This window comes from Manacus candei, unplaced genomic scaffold (assembly GCF_025592945.1).
Source record: "Manacus candei isolate 608988 ecotype Guabito, Panama unplaced genomic scaffold, ASM2559294v1 h1tg000049l, whole genome shotgun sequence".
Classification (NCBI taxonomy): Eukaryota; Metazoa; Chordata; class Aves; order Passeriformes; family Pipridae; genus Manacus; species Manacus candei.
This window is the reverse complement of record NW_026138097.1, coordinates 6,514,860-6,533,890: the sequence shown is the minus strand read 5'-3', so window position 1 is coordinate 6,533,890 and position 19,031 is coordinate 6,514,860. Positions and strand designations below refer to the sequence as shown.

General features: G+C 40.3%; 1 protein-coding gene across 1 annotated transcript in view; it reads right to left on the bottom strand.

Annotated features, from left to right (window-relative positions):
• TGFBR1 (transforming growth factor beta receptor 1) overlaps positions 1-15,493 on the bottom strand; it is a 34,171-nt gene extending 18,678 nt beyond the window's left edge. The window contains exons 1-4 of the mRNA XM_051798899.1: positions 15,358-15,493; positions 8,159-8,410; positions 7,526-7,768; positions 2,264-2,494 (exon numbers count right to left, since the gene is read on the bottom strand). Coding sequence (XP_051654859.1) covers positions 2,264-2,494; positions 7,526-7,768; positions 8,159-8,410; positions 15,358-15,445 — 814 coding nt within the window. The 5' untranslated portion in view covers positions 15,446-15,493. The remainder of the gene's footprint in view (positions 1-2,263; positions 2,495-7,525; positions 7,769-8,158; positions 8,411-15,357) is intronic.
• Between the last annotated feature and the right edge of the window lie 3,538 nt (positions 15,494-19,031).

The following is a 19,031-nucleotide window of genomic DNA, read 5'->3' as shown; positions in this document are numbered from 1 at the left end:
TAGGAACTCCTGAATGCATTCAGCAGTCTGCCCTACAGAGAAATGGATGTAAATCCTTCAGATATCATCGCTGTGAAAGAATACTTCATCTTGCACCCAGCACCTAATAAGTATTTATCAGTTAGTACCAGCATCTACAATGAAAGACTGTTAACAGGTGTTCTTAAGCCTTTGGTCTCTGAAGGCAAATTTGTGATACACCTGCCCCTTTCAGAGTACCAGGATAGCACACCTGCTAAACTGAAAGAACTACCCCCATAAATGCCCCTCTAGGTCCTCCCATTTAATGGGATATAGGTGGCCTGAAGTATTCTTAACAAGAGTTGAAGTATTTACCTCCTTCAATATTCAGGACTGAATTCTTAACCCAGAGAGAGAATGGTGGGTACATATTTCCCCACTGAGAGAAGGTAGAAGGTTACACTGAGAATTAATTCTGGATTGATGAGTTAAAAATAACACAACTTTCTACATCTGCTCAGACAGCAATACTGTTAGAAAAAAGTCAAGAATAGCAGCATTTTCAAAACATGTTTTTATCCGTTTTTCGTAAACCAGTCACCAACTAGTTCTCAAGAAAATAGAAGAACCTTGCCTTGAAGCCCTAAAGCCTCCAATAATGGCATGAGCTATCAATTAAGGATTTCTTCTTTGTATGTAAAGCATATTAACAGTAGAAACTAGAAACAATTTCATATCACATTATATTAAAAGGAACCTAATGATGATCAAGTCAAATGGAACTTGACACTATTTCATCTGGAACTCAAAACAGTAATCAAGAAATTATTTTTGAAAGCCAACCATTTAAGAAGCCTTCCTCATACCTCCTCTGCAGAGTAGTCAAGTGTATTTTTGGGACAAACTACCTGAGGGTTTTGGGCAAAACGAGAGACTGGTACACTTAACCACTGATGGATTTTGTTAAAAGTTATAGCCAAGGTATTGTAATACATCCTCCATGTTTTTAAGTGACATACAGAAGCTAAAGCTTCTGCAGCAATGGTTTTTCATTTATGGTTTTAATGCAACTAATCTAATTTTAAACCCAGGCTCCAGATACTCTAGTAGGTCCACCAGAAAAAACTCAAGCTCTTGTAGGTACCAATAATAGCCAGTACAATTTTAAGTATGAAAATAAGACAGTTTCTAATGGTAAGCATAATAAGCTTCCGGAAGAAGTTGCCTGGTATGGTATAGATCTGCAAGCTCTTGGAGGATAACAAGCTGCACAAATATCTGTTAGGAGCAAGTTAACTGCAGGTAATCCTTTCCTGGAGAAGTGTTCCACATAATCTCTTGGATTCTGTCCCAATTCTACAGATTTATATAGATATAAAAATTTGAAATTAATCTAGGAGTAATTAAAAACCCACTCTATTTACACATATACTTCAACTACACTAAAACCATTTAGGAATTTCCCACAAAACTGAGAGCCCTTTAAGAATTCAGCATGTGTGTGAATTCTTGACTCCTCCTTAAGATGACAGAATTTTCTGCTTTCTTTGCAAAAAAGTCAAAGGCCATTTGTGGTGAAACATGCAGTTTCAGATGAAAGTAACTGAATGAAACAGTGTAACATCTTAGCTCCCCTTAAGGTAAGAAATTCAAAACTTGTTTAGGTTTTACCAAACTCTGGCATCTTAAACTGGACTGCAGGAAAATCCAAGAAACTTTAATCTACTGTAGCCACAACAATTCAAGCTGAAAAAAAATGTTTAAACTGTTCCTCTTAGTGGATATTTAAAGACTTATCAGGAGCACTCCAGAGAGCAGGTATAGTTTTTTACTCCTAGGAACAAATCGTTAATTTCATTTTTCCAATTTATTTTTTAACTGGAGTTTTGAAAGAATAAACTTCTCATAACTCAGCCTTAAAAATAAATCTTCTACCTCCTACTTTATATTGGGACAATGAGATTAGATCTCTTTTGGTTCCAAGCACGTATATTATTAGGCTATTAGGTAATTACAGGTACAAGTATTCAACAGATGTGTGGGCTCACATGATAAGGTATCTCCTTTTTGATACCAAAGCATTTTAAACAAATGTATAGAAAGCATGTTTTCCTGAAAAGAGACAATGTACGTTTTTCCTTCATTAAACTTATGAAAAGCCTGTCAAACCCTGAAATGCTCTAGTAACAAAATCATTTCTTGCTACTCTTAACAGGATCCTCACAACTTTATTTTCCCCTTCATGTACTGTCTATTCTGACGAGGTACAGAAACAGTAAAAGGAATTCATAGTATCACCAACCTTTGTTGTCTGCAGCTATAAATCCAAGTATGTTTTCATGGCGTAGCATAACTGTTTGATAAATTTCTGCTTCTCGAAACCATGAACGTTCCTCTCTTGAAGAGAAGATCTTCACAGCCACTTCTTCTCCTCTCCACTTCCCTCGCCAGACTTCTCCAAAGCGACCCTTACCAATGCTTTCTTGAAGTACTATAGTTCTTGCAATTGTTCTTTGCACAAGTAAAGGTAAACCTGAAAAGAGGATTTTACATTAACCTTAAATATCACTCCAGCAAAACAAGCACTTATCCCAAATAATAAATGAGATCCTATTCCATTAAGGTATTTCTCTTAGAATGCACATTCTCTCAGCTTGTTGTGAACTGCTGACAAGCAGAGGTAGGATTCTGCCTTCAACCTTAAATGCCAGCAAAACAAGTACTCTAGGACATTATGTTACAAATTACATTACATTATGCTACAATTGTTAAAAACATGACACACCCTTCCTTTCAGTTAAGAATGTGGGCACTTGCTGATTCATAATATTTTATTTAAATGAAAAAAAGAAACAACCATGAAGCGATCAGGACCAGGATTGAGGGAGTTTTTTTTGGTTGCTTGTTTGTTTGGGTTTTTGGTTTTTTTAAATTTATTTTTGGAAAAAGGATCTGCCCATAACTCTCCTGGCAAAGCAGCTTAAGAATACTGTTGCTAATGATTAAATTTACTTAGCACTAGATATGACCGTCCATTTCTAAGTTTAAAGTTAAACCACACTTATCAGCAACACTTACTGCTGAAAACTTATACTCATGCCCAAGTATGCCAGTAGCCTCTTAGTAATCCCAAGTCACTGCAAAATAGGAAAACATCCTTGTAATGGAAGCTTCCCTTTTTAGAGGCCATTCTTGTGCACCTTGTAGTAATTATACTTGAAAAAAAGGTTTATATTCATGAAGATTTTATAGCTTTGGAACATCTACATGCTTTCAGCACAGAGCACCTCTTAACATGCTTCAGTAATTTTATACATGCAGTGGCATCCCTCAATCAGAGTGGGTTTTTGTTAATTTTAAATCTTTCCTGTTGTAACTGCAAGGCTTGTCACTGGATCCTGCATTGATACTACACTGCAGGATGAATGCATCAGCCGGGTTATCTGCTTACAATAAGCTCTTTTGGGACAGGATTATTTCACTTAAACCAAACACTTTGCAATCTATTACTCCATAATCGCTGTTCCAATAGCTGACAGAACACCTGTATTTCCTTATGTTATAGAAAATAAATCCCAACTAATAGCTCAAATAACTAATTCTTGTCCATTTCTGCATTTCTGGACATTCTTTGCTAACAGCAGCACTAGAAGGACACCTGATCTGGTCTGCAGCATTGCTACGCTTGTATCTTAGTCTGAGGAGTGCAAATTAAAACACTCCAGTGTTCAACCAAGGTCAAGATTCCCAGACCTATAGGAATTTTCTGTATGATCTGTGCTGACAATATACCTACATGAAGAAAGAAAGGAATAAAAATGCACATTGCACCAGTGACTTTATCATTGTCAGGTACTGCAATAATTTCTACTGAGAAAGTTAAAACTTTTACTGTAATAGCTGTCCTCAGGTCAATTGTGCTGCATGCCCAAACCGTAAAGGCTCTTCTTTGAAGCCTAACTTGCATTCTTTATGGACAGACTTTTGAAACACAGAAAAGGCTAGAACAACTACAGGACCAAACTCAACCCTGAAAATGGAAAATTTGATTTCATTGGCCATAGAAAGCTTCTTCCTTAGAACTCATGTACTACTGCAAAGTCCACCGGCAATTATCAAATACAATATCAAAGCTGATTTTATGTACCTGAAATGGGTGATGGGCCTAGTACTTTTTTCCCCACAGCTGTATCAGAAAACCATTTGTACATTTTCAGTTTCAGATGCGCTGCTCTGAACTTGCTGTAGACATCCCTCCTTGTTTAAAAAATATGTCCAAGGATATCAGCCAACCTCTAAACAGATACTAAGCTCTAAACCTTCCAGACATGAAGTATTTCTATTTCACATTACAACCCCCCAGTCATCACATTAATATGTCACAATAGGATAAAAACCCTACTGTGATCTATCCACTTACTCCTATACTTATTTTTACAGTCTTTACAAGATTCAACTTCTGTTTTTGGCAACTGACCTTTCTCCTAGTACTGCTCCTGAACAAAACCAGAAGATTAGAATCCATCTTTATCTTGCATTCATAGCAATTCATTACAGACTTTCTGTTGCAAATGAGCAGTTTCCTCCTTTTGCTATAGAGGAAACACAGCCCTGCATCACCAGGAACTTGAGCATCTGCTGTACTATAAGCCAGACTGCCTGAAAAGCAGCTCACAGGAGACAGCTACAGCCTCAGCCTTCGACACACACATTCAGCACAACCATACTTCAGGCTCATAGAATACAGCTCCTTTTAACTGTGCATGAAGAAAGATTCGACCCCTTGTATTCAGCCATTGTCATCCAATTTATTCCTGAAACCTTCATCATCATTTTTATGCATCGAAGTATCCTCAAGTGTTCTGAGAGTCTAGCAAAAAGAAAAAAGTTCTTTTTCTTTTCCACATCCTAACCATACTCCAATTAGTTTAGACTAATGACTGTTCAATGCATAAGAAGTTTGCAAGTAATCCGGATAATTCAGGAATTAAGTTCTAAAGCATTAAAGGTAGCCAACAAGAGCAGCTGCTAGAATTTTGTTCCCGTTTTTAAGTCTCTGCCCAGAAAACTTTCTCCGAAGAGTAACAAAAAAAAAACCAAACAACATTCCATGGATTGAAAAATCTCATTCCCTTCAAGCTTGCATGAATTGCAGAAGTTTTTAAGGAGCTTTAAATTCACTTCACCTTTGCACTGATTTTTGGGACCCTCTGGATTCCTAAATAGCTCCTGCTTGAAGTCACCTACCAGTACTATTCAAAGCTTTCCCCCCATTTTAGGCAATTCTTTCCACTCCTTTGCAACTAAGTTACTTCATCACGGAGTGAGTTAGAGTAACAGATGGGCATCCCCATCTGTCTATACAATATGTAGCCGATATTTAGAGATTTACATCATGATCTGAAAATCATTCTCAGTTCCAAAAGACTTTGAAATCCTTCTCTTAGAAGCTGTAGCTTCAGCAGAAGGATCTATTTTAGATGTTTCATCAATTCCTTTCATGAAGCATCTACTTGTTTCAGGTCTTGTTCGTCATGGAACAACAGGGCAACACTAACGTAAGTCAAGACTGAATAATTAATAGCAGGTTACTATTCACCATTGCAGCAAATGAATCCTAACTCCGTTTTGATCTGCACAGGAAGCTCAATTGTAGAGTTTTGATCATTTCTCTGTTTTATACACCTCTTGTTAGAGAACACCAAATTAACAAAATTGGTAGAATCCTTTTTATTTATAGACTATGAGCTCTTCTAGTCCCTCGGCATGAATTTAGGAGCAGAACATAGCCTTTGTGTCACCAGACTAAACACTTCCTTAGCTGTGCCTCTTAGGTATGGATTATTTTGCCTGTTCTGTACATATCCTTTGCATTTTTGCAATCTCTTGTCCCAACACCATTCCTTTCACACAGTTCAGTTTCTGACAGGGTTAAGCACTGTTTTAACTAGCAGCTGTGGCTTTTCTCCCTTCCACAACCCTCTTTTCCACCCCCAGTTTATTCCATAAATGTACAGTTTTCTCAATTTTAAATGTGCTGTACCCAAACTCCGGATTAAAACACACATTTCAATGAGATTCAATTACTGCAGGCTTACTTCAGGACACAAGAAAATTATCATTTCAAGTGCAAGGGCACTGTGAATTTATATAGTCATTGACTGACTAATTTTGAGACAGTGACACAAGTCATTGCAAATATATACACAGCCAACAGTACAGAAAACAAGTACCTGAAGTATCTCCTATTTCACTGCCATAATCACAGTGATGTACAGAACAGTAAATAAGGTCAATCCTTGTCTTACAAACAGCTCAACAACATGGAACTCACTGCAGCTGAAGTTAAAAGATCCCTTTAAAGGAAACATCCAGTCTTGTTTTACAAGAAATGTGACTGTCTTTCAAGCATAAAAGCAAATTAGTAAAGAGTCTCCTTAGCGGTAAGTCAAAATCAACCACATTTGTTGGTTTTCCTCTGATGCATTCACCAGTAGCCAGTGCTCAAATACTATAGTAGGTCAGGTGCTCTGGGAGTCTAGACCAGCTTGAGTGCCCTGAATTCAGCTGTGAAAGCTAATTCCCTAGCACACTGCTTTTACTTAAAGGGTAATTTGCAAATAGGCAAGGGAATAGTCAGTAGTTTCTAGCCATTTGCTCCAGAAGAAGAATCATAAGTTTCTTCTAACTTAGATTCTCTGCTTTTCAAGAGCTTATTTTGAAGGAGTACTTCCAGAGTTTTCAAACAAAGAGAGGTTCAGAAGCACCACAAGGAAGAAAGCCAAAAGGAAAACGAAGGAATATTCCTGATAACAAATGAAAAGACCAACTGACAACTAAGTTTGAATTTTAATTAGAATTTCTTTTCAGCCTTCTTTAGAGGTCTGTATCTGGAGACATTAAATAGGGAGTTTTATGGTTCTAACAGCATAACAATTATATATAAAATCTTTCTGCATTCCAAGATATGTAAATCTCTAACTCTCCATAATCTCTAAGTCTCTTACTTTCCTATATCCTTTCTAGAACAAACATAACTGCCTAAAATATTAACTCAGAATATTCTTCATACACCAATAGCTACACCTATAAATGAATTTCCAATTTAAAGCCAAAAAAACAAACCCTTCACAAATTATCTAAAAACCATAGAAGATGGTAGTTTAGCTGTACTGCACAGAATAAAAAGGTAAATGGCTGAGCCTTACAGGAAACAAAACATTTACAATAGGTGACTGTGATATTCCCTGCATTATTTAATATACACACATGCGCACACACACACACACACATATATATATATATATATATATATATATATATATATATCAGGCTACTCTAAGAATGATAAGTAACAGTAGCAACAACTCATTTTTTTTTTTACTTCACTTATTTCCATACATTGAATCTTCACTGACACTGAATGAATCTGCATGGAAGTTGCTTTTTTAGTAATTTCTCCAGTTAATTATAAGTTTGAATAGATTTGACAATATAAAAAAACCCCTGAGGAATTACAAGGTGCCTAAAAACAGAGTAATAACCACCAGAAGTGTGCCTTTACCTGAACCAGAGCCTGAAGTTGTCATATCGTAAATTAAATCCTTTAAGGTAGTTCCTTCTGATATAAAGGGACGATCCAATGAAGGGTCTTCTTCACTTGGCACACGATGATGAATTACAGTACGATTATGACAAATATACAGAATCAACATTAGTGAAATGCAGACAAAGCAGACAGGTCCAGCAATGACAGCAGCCAGTTCCACAGGTCCTAGATTAGAAGCTGGTTTTTCTGCAGTAGGGCCTGACAGTAAAAATTAAAGAAAATGGTAAAACTATTTCTTTCCTTTCATGCAACTAAACTTATAGTATTCAAATTATTTCAAGGTATTTGCTAAAACTTTTGCACAGTAACCATTTCAAGAATCAAAATAAGTATTACAAAGAAAAAAACAATGTGCTTACTTACACTTTCCATTTAACTTGCATGTAAGTCTTCAAAACTGGCCCCAACATTCCTACCCAGAAGACTACAATTAATATTCAAATACCATGAAATTGTACTTGCAGAATATAAGATGTACTTCAGGCCTCCAAATTTACCTACAAACTTCCAAAACTGAAACTTCCATGCTTATAGAATTTTCTGTTTGAAAAAACGAAGGAAAAACAAAAACAGCCAAACCCCCGTTACCTGGTGTTGGAATTGGAAGTTCTATTTTATTGCAGAGAGGCGTGTTACAGCAATGAGGCACAGTAAAGACTCCATCTCTGGTGGAGGAGGAACAAACGAACGGTCTGTCTCGGGGAATCAGATCAACTTCTGCTATACACATACTATTGTGTATTATTTTGTCTGCAGTTCGTGTTACTGAGGCAAAACATACTCCATCTGTCACACACGTAAAGTTGTCTTTTGTACATAGATGGCAGTAACACTCTAATTCTGTATTGAGAAAAAACATTAATGTTAGTATTGGTACACGTTCTGAGTTGAGAAACAACTTGAATGACTAAGGAAATATAAATTCAAAATGCTAGGAGGTCTGTAATCTTTTTGGTTACATAAACACAGAGCCAAATCACTGAAAGACAACACTACAAGGGACAAAAAAATTAGGAGACAAGCAGAAGAAAGTAAAATTTAAAGCTGAAGTCATCTCTCCTTACATAATGATGTATTAAAAGAGAAAGGCTGAAATCCTATCCTTCAGGTAAATAAGTTCCATTACAGTTCCTCACACTAAAGATCAAACTTCTAAACAGCACTGTATTCTCTACAGCATGCTATTCTGCTATTTTCAAACCAAATACAAATAATGCCATTTTTTCCCACAATAACCACAGGTACATCTTTTCTAAGTGACAAATAGGATGCTGCTGGTTACCCAAGATTATTACTTTATACATTACTTGATGGTTTTCATTTAGTGCCAAAAGGGCATATAACAGTTTAATCCTCACTAAAAACCAAACCTTGCATGACCTGAGAGCATATTCTGTCACAGAAGCAGAATGTGGTGGTTTAGACTTGTTATTTATGCAGCCACGGGAAAATGCTGTCTTACATTACTCAAGTTCGTGATTTACTAAAGCTATCAATTGCAGTAGTACAGGAGGGGAGGGAAGCAGGAATGACAGGCTAATCATCTCTAGGATGATCAGGTTTCATTCTTTGCATTGCAGAAGTTCTTGGAGAAGGAAGACTACTACTTCTAATCTCTTCCTCTATTCTTTCCTGCATTTACCAGACCAAAGCCAGACGGAAAACAGTGCAGTGGCAACAACAAAAATATCAATACACTCCGCCTCCACTTATTCACCAGTAGAGGCCAAAAGCTAGCCTGGGACTTGTGTACATGCATAAAGAAAGACTGAAATACAGAAATTTAGAAAGATTTAAAACATTAAACATTCATGACCAAAATACCAAAAAATGTACTGAGCCATAAAAAATGTCTCTTTCAAGGGTACATACAAAACTCCCACCAAAACCATGAGGATTAACAGCTGGCAAAGCCAAAGGTCCCACAAATCTGAACTCTGGCATTTCACTTAAATGGAAGAGTTTGATATAACCACCCGGACTGCCTTGGATTTTACATCCTTCTCTATCACTGTATATCATGGATTTAAATAAATGGTGATCTGCTCTCAAATATATACACGTCATCTCGAAGTGTGGATTCTGAGAAACATTTTCCAAAAACACCTCCTTCCTGCAAGGTCTTGAATCAAATCAAATAATTGCAAATCATCTTCTACTGTTACTGAAGATTTGATCAAGTTTTAAGGACCCACTACGGAAAGATCACCTGACTTCAGAGATTCACCAGCACATAGACCAGTCAGAAAAAGGGAGGGGGAAAAAACCCGGAAATGGGATTGCAAAATTATTTATTATGAAGATTATTGAAAAAAGTAATTAGAAGGTAGATGAAATGAGAACTGGCACATGGGAAGGTGAATCTTAACAGCATCACTTTTTGAAGATGCAATTTCCCACCCATATCTCTACCCCCCACTAACCAAGGAAGTAAGGAAAGTTATTATTCAGAGCTTAACTATGAGAACATTTAATATTTATTTTCCTGTTGCTGTGCCTTTGGCAATTTACACCTGAAGAAATTATTTTTAACCCATAAAAACCTTGAAAAGTTTCCTAAAATATTCACACACTTTCTTGCAACTGTTTTAACAAGCACACCTTTATCTCACTTGCTTCATCCATGACCTTTTTTTCTACTTAAATGGTATTTTTGGCTCATCGTAACTACACATGTATCTGAATGCCTACAGCAAAAAACAGATATTCAGTGAGATATATTTACATTTAGTCACTGTACAGAGGCCAAGTTACTTGAAGTAAAAAATTAGGTTTGGGTTGACCTTGTTATACTCATTCATCTTCCTAGCTTGGAAGCTGTACAGACACACTGTTACAACCATGACTAAGTAACACATTGGCATCTTATCTTCCTCATTGGCTTGGTTTCCACCTCTCTTTTGCTACAGAATTCCCAGTTAGAGCAATTGATACAATACACACTTTTGTTCCTGTTTGATGCTACTACCTTCTAGTCTCCTGCCGAGACACGGAACACTGTCACACACAACAGAATGATTTCCTCAGCACAAATACATCACTACTTCCCTCTGAAGCTACTCTCCCCCTCCCACACTAGGGGAAGACAATGCCTAATCAGCTGAATAAGCCAAAGCTCCCAGGAATACAGGTTTTTGCTGCTCTCTAGTGGGCATATCTTAAAAAAAACCCACCCAATTAAAAATGCTTCAGCCCCCTCCTACTTTGGCCACTTGCGACTCCTCATGTCCTCCAACTCAAGCAGGTAAAAGGAGAATTTCCATATTTTACTAACAGGAAAACTAGTTCAGCATCTTCAGCAGCAATCCATACAAGAACGAGAGAATATGGAAATGGAGTATCTTTGCCCATGTGTCATTCTCCAGTTATCTGTGGTAAAACAACAGACTACAACCACATGAACACATTGTAGGTGACATTTAACATCAATGGGATGAGGAAATGTCAAACACCAATTGTAATTAAATCATTCCTCTAAGGAAGAGTTTTCACTTTTAACTAATATCAAAGAAAAAAGTAGCATACTGTTGTCCTTTTGGAGATACGAATTTTTGCTTTGTCTCCAAGTAGTCCCTGTTCTTCTCAGAGAAGCACTATAGTAATTTTAAGAACTCAAGACAGAAATTAGTCAGGTCTCCAAGTTCACTTAAATGAATACATACATTTCTAGAATGGATTGATAATAGAATGGGATGAGAGAATGACAACTCTGATGTAAGCTGACTTTCCAGAGTCAGTAATATATTTCAGGTAAAATGCATTTCAATACAAATTTGGAAAACACCTTTTAAATCTACTATTACAAAGAACTCTAGAGGTCTTTCAAAACTATTAAATTCAAAGAAGAGGGAAAAAAAATTTTTACTTAAGACTTAGTCCATATTTTCCATGTCAGAGAATTATTTTAAGTATTACAACAGTGTTTGGATGGAACCACTAGCATGAAGCTCCACTACCAACTAATGAAAGGTCATATCTGTTTAAGAGATATAAGGCTTGAGAAACTACGGTACAGACAGCTACACAAATGCAGTGAAAGTTCTACAGACAACCAGGGACATAGTCTAGAGTAAAAATTGGGTCAACACAGTGATCTAGTTCCTTCCCTATTGCATTTTCTCAGTGCACTAGGACTATTCTACATAATCATTCCTACTTTGTATGACTGACTACCATAAAAGCAAACAGTGAGACAACAGAGTTCTGAAAGTGGGCGTGTGTGTGGTTTATGACACATATCGTGTCATAGAAGTTATCAACAACATATTTCTCATATCTCAATCTGATTTAAAAATGGATTAACCTCTCATGATGAACACAATCACTTGTGTAATTGCTCAGATTCTGAGTGTGACAGTTTTGTCTTCCCTTTAAGAAGTCTCTCTTGCATGGGTGTTGCAGCTTCGAAAGTCCACGGTGAGGGTTAAGCAAATGAGCAGCATAAATGAGACCCTGAAACCACGCAGCTTGACAAGACTTAAAATAAGCTGGTTCCCAAGAGCTCAGATATTAATACTATATACAAAATGTGAAGAGAATTAGGTACACCCCATCCAGTTAACTTTTTAGAAGTCTGTACCATTAGTTACCTATTGAAACAGCCTTTTTTGTATCTGTTGTCTTTCTAAAGTAAGAAAATTGCACAAAGTCTTTATGTTTAGAATTACATAAAACCCTGTGAATCACTGTGTAATGTTTGTTAACATTCTGCGGAACTACTTCAACCAGACAGTTTAGCATACAACACCACCTTCAGCCAAAGAATTTTTAATTGGAAGTCATATGTTGAAATATTGTCTCTTGAAGGATGCTAACAAGGGGCATTACAGCAGTTAAAACTTGTGAGGTGCTCTAAAAAAAAACCCAAACAACAAACAACCCAACTCACAACTTATTAAAAGCATTAACATTTTAAATTATTAATACTTTATTTAATAATATATCTTTGTTTTACAAATTTACAAAAAAGACAAATACTCTCAGCACCCCAACACCAACATTAGGTGAAAAAATTCCATCACAAGAATTTAACTCTTCTTTCATGGAAAATACAATTTTTGAAACAAAAATTTCACCAGAAACAGAACTTCACAAGAACAATTAGATCCCTTGGTTCCACAAGATGCAGAGTTTCAAGGGATAAAGGAGCATGGATGTGCTGTTCAAGAGACTAATAGATTTTGGAAGGATGAGCGAGACAGCTGTAGTGCTCACTGGTAGTTTTTTCCTCTGCAATAAAATTTGCTAGAAGCAAAAAAGCATAATACAGAACAGTGCTGTCAGCTTCTGAGTCTCTAGTTCAATCTCCTCAAACAATACACCTGAATCATCTGTTCTGAACTCTTCTAGCTCAAGATACAGAAACGTTTAGGTCTTAAAATATCTAGGACATAGGTACAGTTTTTAAAATCATGATAGTTCACGACCTTCACTAATGCATTTTTCTCACAAATGCACTTCTTAACTTTAACTCATATTAAGTAACAGCACTGGATATCAAGTTTGCAGGAAAACTTTCACATACATTTCATCCATCTTTGTTAAGTAAAACTTCCACTGCAAACAGCAGGTTTTACCAACCAAAGCGATGCACTCAAGAAAACAAACCAGTTTATTAAGGTCCTACCCTCAACTTGCAAGCAATGATAAAACCTCATGTAAAATCTGAGCTTCAAAAAAGCAGTATTATATTCTCTGTAGTGCAGGTGCCAAATGGCACTATCAGGTTTTTTGCCTTTCATTGGTAACATTACCCACAGGTATGTTCATGCCTCTTACAGCAGGATACCAGAACAATTGTTTGTATATCTTTCCCAGAAGAGTTTTGTTCAAATAAATAAATAAATAAATAAATAAAACAGAACAAAGTTAAAATTAAAAGGTTAGGTTATAATTTTACTAGTGTTACAAAAACAGAAATAGGAAAGATCTTCATTTACACTTTTAAATTCATGCCACCATATGAATCAGATTGCAATCTTTATTTGAGGTTAGAAGCAATTGTATGATTGCAAGAGTTTCCAAGAGGTGACTCCCCAGAATTTTGGTAAGAATAAAGACTTACACAGTGAAAACCAGAAAGCTTATTTTCACTTTGTCAACTTAGACACAATGTTCAGCAAATTAATCCCCTTACCAGTATCAGGGCCTCTATGAGTTATGAATCAAGAACCCTGGATCCCTCCCCATTCCCCTTGGACAGAAAGGATTTCTCCCTTTTTAAACAAAAGGCAGCACACCACCACTACCATGCCTAAGCTTTTGTACGGGAGTCTATTGCCTTGTTTTCACATAAAGCTTTTAGACCTTAATTTCATGCTTGAGATTAAGGGAAAACTGTTGATTGATGAGAGGCATTAGAAGGGAAAAGTTCAAAGCTGAAATCGAAGTAAAATTTCCGTCAACGTCTAAATTGAATGTGTTACATAAGAAAGCTTTAAATTATTAAATCCTGATGCACCTTTTCAAGAACACACGGGTAACTTAAGCTTATTTGACTGTTTCCACATGAGAGATTCTCCTCCATCTTCAATAAGAATATGGGTGATTAACACCATATTTTAGTATAGCAAGTTATGCTTTATTTAGGCAACTTTTTTTTTTAACTGGTACAGCATGAGTACCAGTTTGAATTATGAACAGCATGGTAAAGATCCAGATTGAAGCTGTAACTGAAGAAGTTGTGGTGCTTCTCACTTCCTCTTTAAAAACTCAACACAATATATAACCCAACTACAGAGGAATTTAATAAGTGGATTGTTTATAAAATGCAGATTTTGCGTCTCTGTCGTCATCATCTAACTTAATACAGATGAAACTGAAACCTAAATCAGGTTTCATGTCTCAAACAGTTGTATGCCCTGTTAGGACATATGTCCCAAACTGCAGAATGAAGTGGCCTTTACAAAAAAGAAAAAAAAAAAGAAAATAAATGACAAGGTTTTAATTCTTGCACTTAAGAATACTGTTAATCGCTCCTGTTTCATGCATTAGCTCTGCAACAGCACAGCTCTGATATCAGATCCCTCTCGCAAAAGAGCATAGATAAAGAAAGCTAGAGGAACAAAACCGCTTCCCCGTACAATATTCACCAAGGATTTCATTTTCACGGCTTGGTGTTTGCCGAGCACCCTGGCGAGGAGGTGCTGGGCACACTGTGCTGTGTCGCGACCGGAGCCGGGGCAGCCTCTTGTCACTCCCGCTACGTGGAACATTCAACACGTATCTGCACCGCCCGGTCTCCGCTCCGCGGCGGCACCGCCTCTGAGCGTCCGGGGGCTGCTGCTCCTCCCGCTGCCGGCGTACCCGGGCCGGGGCTGGGGGGCTCTCAAGGGCTCCTCTGTCCGCAGGGAGGGCCGGAGGGGCGGAGGTGTTCCGCCAGCGATAACAAAGTTCCCTTCGCGGGCCACAGCCGCGGTCCCCGCGGGGGCAGGGGCCGGGGCGGCCGCGGGAAAGTTGCCCCGGGCAGACACCGCCCGGAGCGCTGCCCGGCGGGGGCGAGGCGGGGGCGGCGGGGAGCTCCCACCGCCCCTCCTCCCTCGGAGCCGCCGCCGCCGCGCTCGGCCAACAAAGGGCCGAGCGGTCCCCGCCGGGCTCGGACACCGGGGGTGGGGGGGCGGTGACTCCGCCCCAGCCGGCCCCTCCGCCATGTTGTTGAAAGGAACCGGCGGGGACCCACGGTCCCCCGCCGCTCTCCCCACCCGCCCCCCCCTCCCCGCCCCGGGCGCCGCCGCTGCGCCTGCTCCCTCTCTCCGCTCTCGCCTCTCCGCGCACCCGCGCGCACTCACCGGCCGTCACGGGGCAGAGCAGCGCGGCCGCCACCACGCACAGCAGGGCCCAGGGACGCCGCCGCCGAACGGCCGCCGCCGCCGCCATGTCCCGGCCGCGACTCCCCGGAGCCGAGATCTGCTTCGCACCCCCCGCCCGCTCCGCTCCGCCCGCGCGGGGAACGGAGCGGCGCTCGCGCTGCGTGCGCCCTCCCAGCCCGCTTCGGCCGCCACTGCCACCGACGCGCCGCCGGCGGCGCCGCCTGATTGGCCGTCGCGTCCCGGCCCCGCCCCCCGGCGGCCGCGGGGAGCCCGGACAACAACAGGCGGCGCGAGCGGGGCGCGACCCGCGGGGGGGGGGTTGCCCCCTCATGGCGGGGGCGGGAGGGGGGAGTGGGAGCCGGAGCGGGGGTGTCCCGACGGGACAGCAGCCGGTCCCCGCCGCGCGGTTCCGGGATGCACCCGGGCGGCGGGGAGCGACCAAGGGTGTCCTGGCGGGAGAGCAGCCGGTGGCGGGCACGGAGCTTCCCCGCACGTCCAGGAGGTGCTAGTGGCGCTGCCGACGGCGGGGAGGGACTCGCTGGCACCGCTGCGGTCCGGAGCCGCGGGGACCGCTGGAGGGGGGGGTGCGGGAGGATCTGGGCAGCCCTTGGGTTGCCTCGGGAGCGGAGGAAAAGCCACTAAGTTACCCTTCTTGGGAGGCGCTGGGGGTGGGCAGGGGGCAGTGTGCTGAGCCCCGTGGCTGCTCCCTGCGCGGGCTGTGGCTGTGGCTCGGGCTCACAGGCACTGGCAGCTCGTTCCCCGCGCAGATACCCGCTCCCGTTCTGACGGGACAGCCCGGCGCTCCCGCTGCCAGTCCTGCGGCCGCTCCGCCATCCAGGAGGGAGGGTTTGCCCTCCCGCAGCACCAGGAACCGCAGGGTTGAGCCCGCAAGGTTTGTCGCCATGTGAGGGAAGAGCGGTTCCAGGCTCCGTGTACAGCTCCCGGCTTATGGCACAGTCTGCACGTCGCTGCAGGAGTTAACTGGGAATCGGAGACGAACTTGAGCAGTCCACATACCTGTCTGGGGTGCTGTTTGAATCTTACAACCTGGGGCAACTAGAATCCACTCCGTGAAGAAAATAACCGGGATTGAGGTTGTTACTTTTATCCACAGCTTTATTAGCTTAGCGTGGGTGGCAGAGCAGGAGGAGAGGCTCTCCTCTTCCCTCTTGGGATCAGGTCACCCCTCTCCCACAGAGAGAGGGTGCTCTGGGAATCCACTGCACTCCTCAGCTCCATTGACTGACTGTTGCGTTCAGATCCTCAATCAGTTCAGAGACCCTCAGCATATGCGTTTATACTACTTCTGTTGCTTATTCTGCTTGCTCTGTGACCCTCCCTCACAGTCCAAGCCACGTAGGTCATGGGTACTTTTCCATGTTACTTGCGGTCACTTGCGTGTACTGTCTCTGCCAGATGGTGACTTCTCAGTTCATAGTGTTCAGGCCAGCAACCTCCACAGCAACCTCCCAGTACCACATTCACTGCCATGTCACACTGATCTCCTGTCTCCTTTTTACTTGCAGTTGTTCAGCCAACACTACCTTTATTAAAAGTCTTGTTTCTCCTACAGTACGCTTCACCTCGGCAAGAATCTTGATAACTTAACTGTTTGAAGTGAGGTAAATTTTTCTTAATTCATTCCCTCTCTCTAACGATCACTGTTGTACAGAAACAGATCCTATTTATATTTTCCCTTGCAAAATAACATTTTAGTGACATGTAGTTTGTGACTGATGGTGGACCAAACGTCTGGATTTGATATAGATTGATGGTGTAATGAACTACTGAAGCAGACAACAACAGGCAAACAGGTTCTTAGTTATCCATATGTAGAATTACTTAGAGGGCTAATCCTCAGATAAATATGCTAGCATCAGTAAGAAATACTGAAACACTGTTAGAATTGCTCAAATCCCAAGGCACCTTTTAAATTCATATAGAGCACTGAAACTATAAGTTAAGAAAATTATATGCTCAGGGAAAAAAGAAATCCACTATTCATTTCCCTGTCACAGATCTTCTGGATTTAAGGAAGGGTCACAGACCATGTCTCTGAAGGAAGGCAGAGAACAGGAAGCAGAGCATGGTGAAGGTTTTTTTTCAGGGATCCCAGTTCAGTCCTGTGGGGAGCATCCTGAATTAACATCCTGAATGATGTTTGGCTGCCGGCCATAGAAAGAATAAAATAAATCAATAACTTGCAGATAACAACTCACCAACTAAGATTCAAGTCACTTCCAAGTAGTGAACAGTGGCACCACAAATTAAATGGTTTGTTTTTGTTTTTTTTTTTTGTCAGGCCTTACTCATCTTTCATATCATGCATGAGGTAAATACCAACACTGAAGAAATACCTAAAATTAGGTCATCCCATGTCCTGGTCCCTGGATATCTATCTGTAATCTTGTGTACATTAGATTTAAAAACCAAAGTAAATGTGGGGCAGAAGCAAAGCTACTGAAATGAGTTCTGCATGTCCAGAATATCCCCTTTTCTTGCTATGCTTCTACTCCATATTTCCAGATTCTTGAGACTGAAGCTTGTGGTCTTGATTAAGGTAGGGCCTAAGAAATTCTGATTAGGATACAGACTCTTGATATTAAGAGGTCTCTGGTACACAATTGGGTCTTGTTCTTGTTGGCACCTTTCCCCATTAGCTTCCCCCTTATCACTGTAAGATTCCTCCCACTGTTTTTCCATCATCTTTCTCCCACTGTTACTTCTGCAGTCAATTCCCTTCTTCTAATGTTTAGGTCTTCCCATTCCTTCATATTAGCTTCATGACTGCTTTTAGTGCAACAGGAGGTTTGCTCATGTGGGTAGTGCCTGGCATTTTTAGGAGGGCTATATGAGAGGTACTTAGATTTATATGTTGAGTTGCAAAGTAGTTCATGTTACATGTCCTGTTTGGAAACAAAATTGTCTTTTTTTTTTTTTTCTCTACAAAATGGAGAGGTTAAAGAAAAATTACAAAATAAAGATGATGGCCTGAGAAGATTTAAATCATCAATTTCTCCTCTTGTTTGCAAACAAATTGAATACCAGTCCGAAGAAAAGAAGGTGATCTTGATGACTGCATCTAGTTACATTCATCCTCAAACATGCTAGTTGGGCAAATGAGGCTAAGACAGACAATGACAGTAGAACAGTTTCCAAGATATGCCTTTCTGTAAAGTGACATTTTATTTAGGAAGAAGATAACTATTCTGTGATTTCAGATTTTACAAAATTACAATAATTGCTCACCCTTTTTCTGCCAAAATAGCATGAAAAAACAATTTCATATTTTTCAGTATGAAAGTTCAATACAAAGCAATTCATCACCATTGTATGTTTATGACATTTTAACTGGATGTACTAAACAGTGTTCTGCAGTATTGCCTGTGAAGGAATCCTTCAGACCACTTGTTACTTACTTCAGTCCTCAGTGCTTACTGCAAATGGAAATAATGTCGTCAGTGGAAATATATTTAGAAGAACAGGTTAAACCCCCATTTTGCCGAGGCTCATTTACGTCACAAATTAATGAATTTACAACATAATTATATTCCAATTATAGGAATATGCAACAAAAATCATAGTTTTTTAATACAAGGTAGAACACAAAGAAAGACTACACAGAAAACACAAATTCTCTGGTTTCTTAAGAT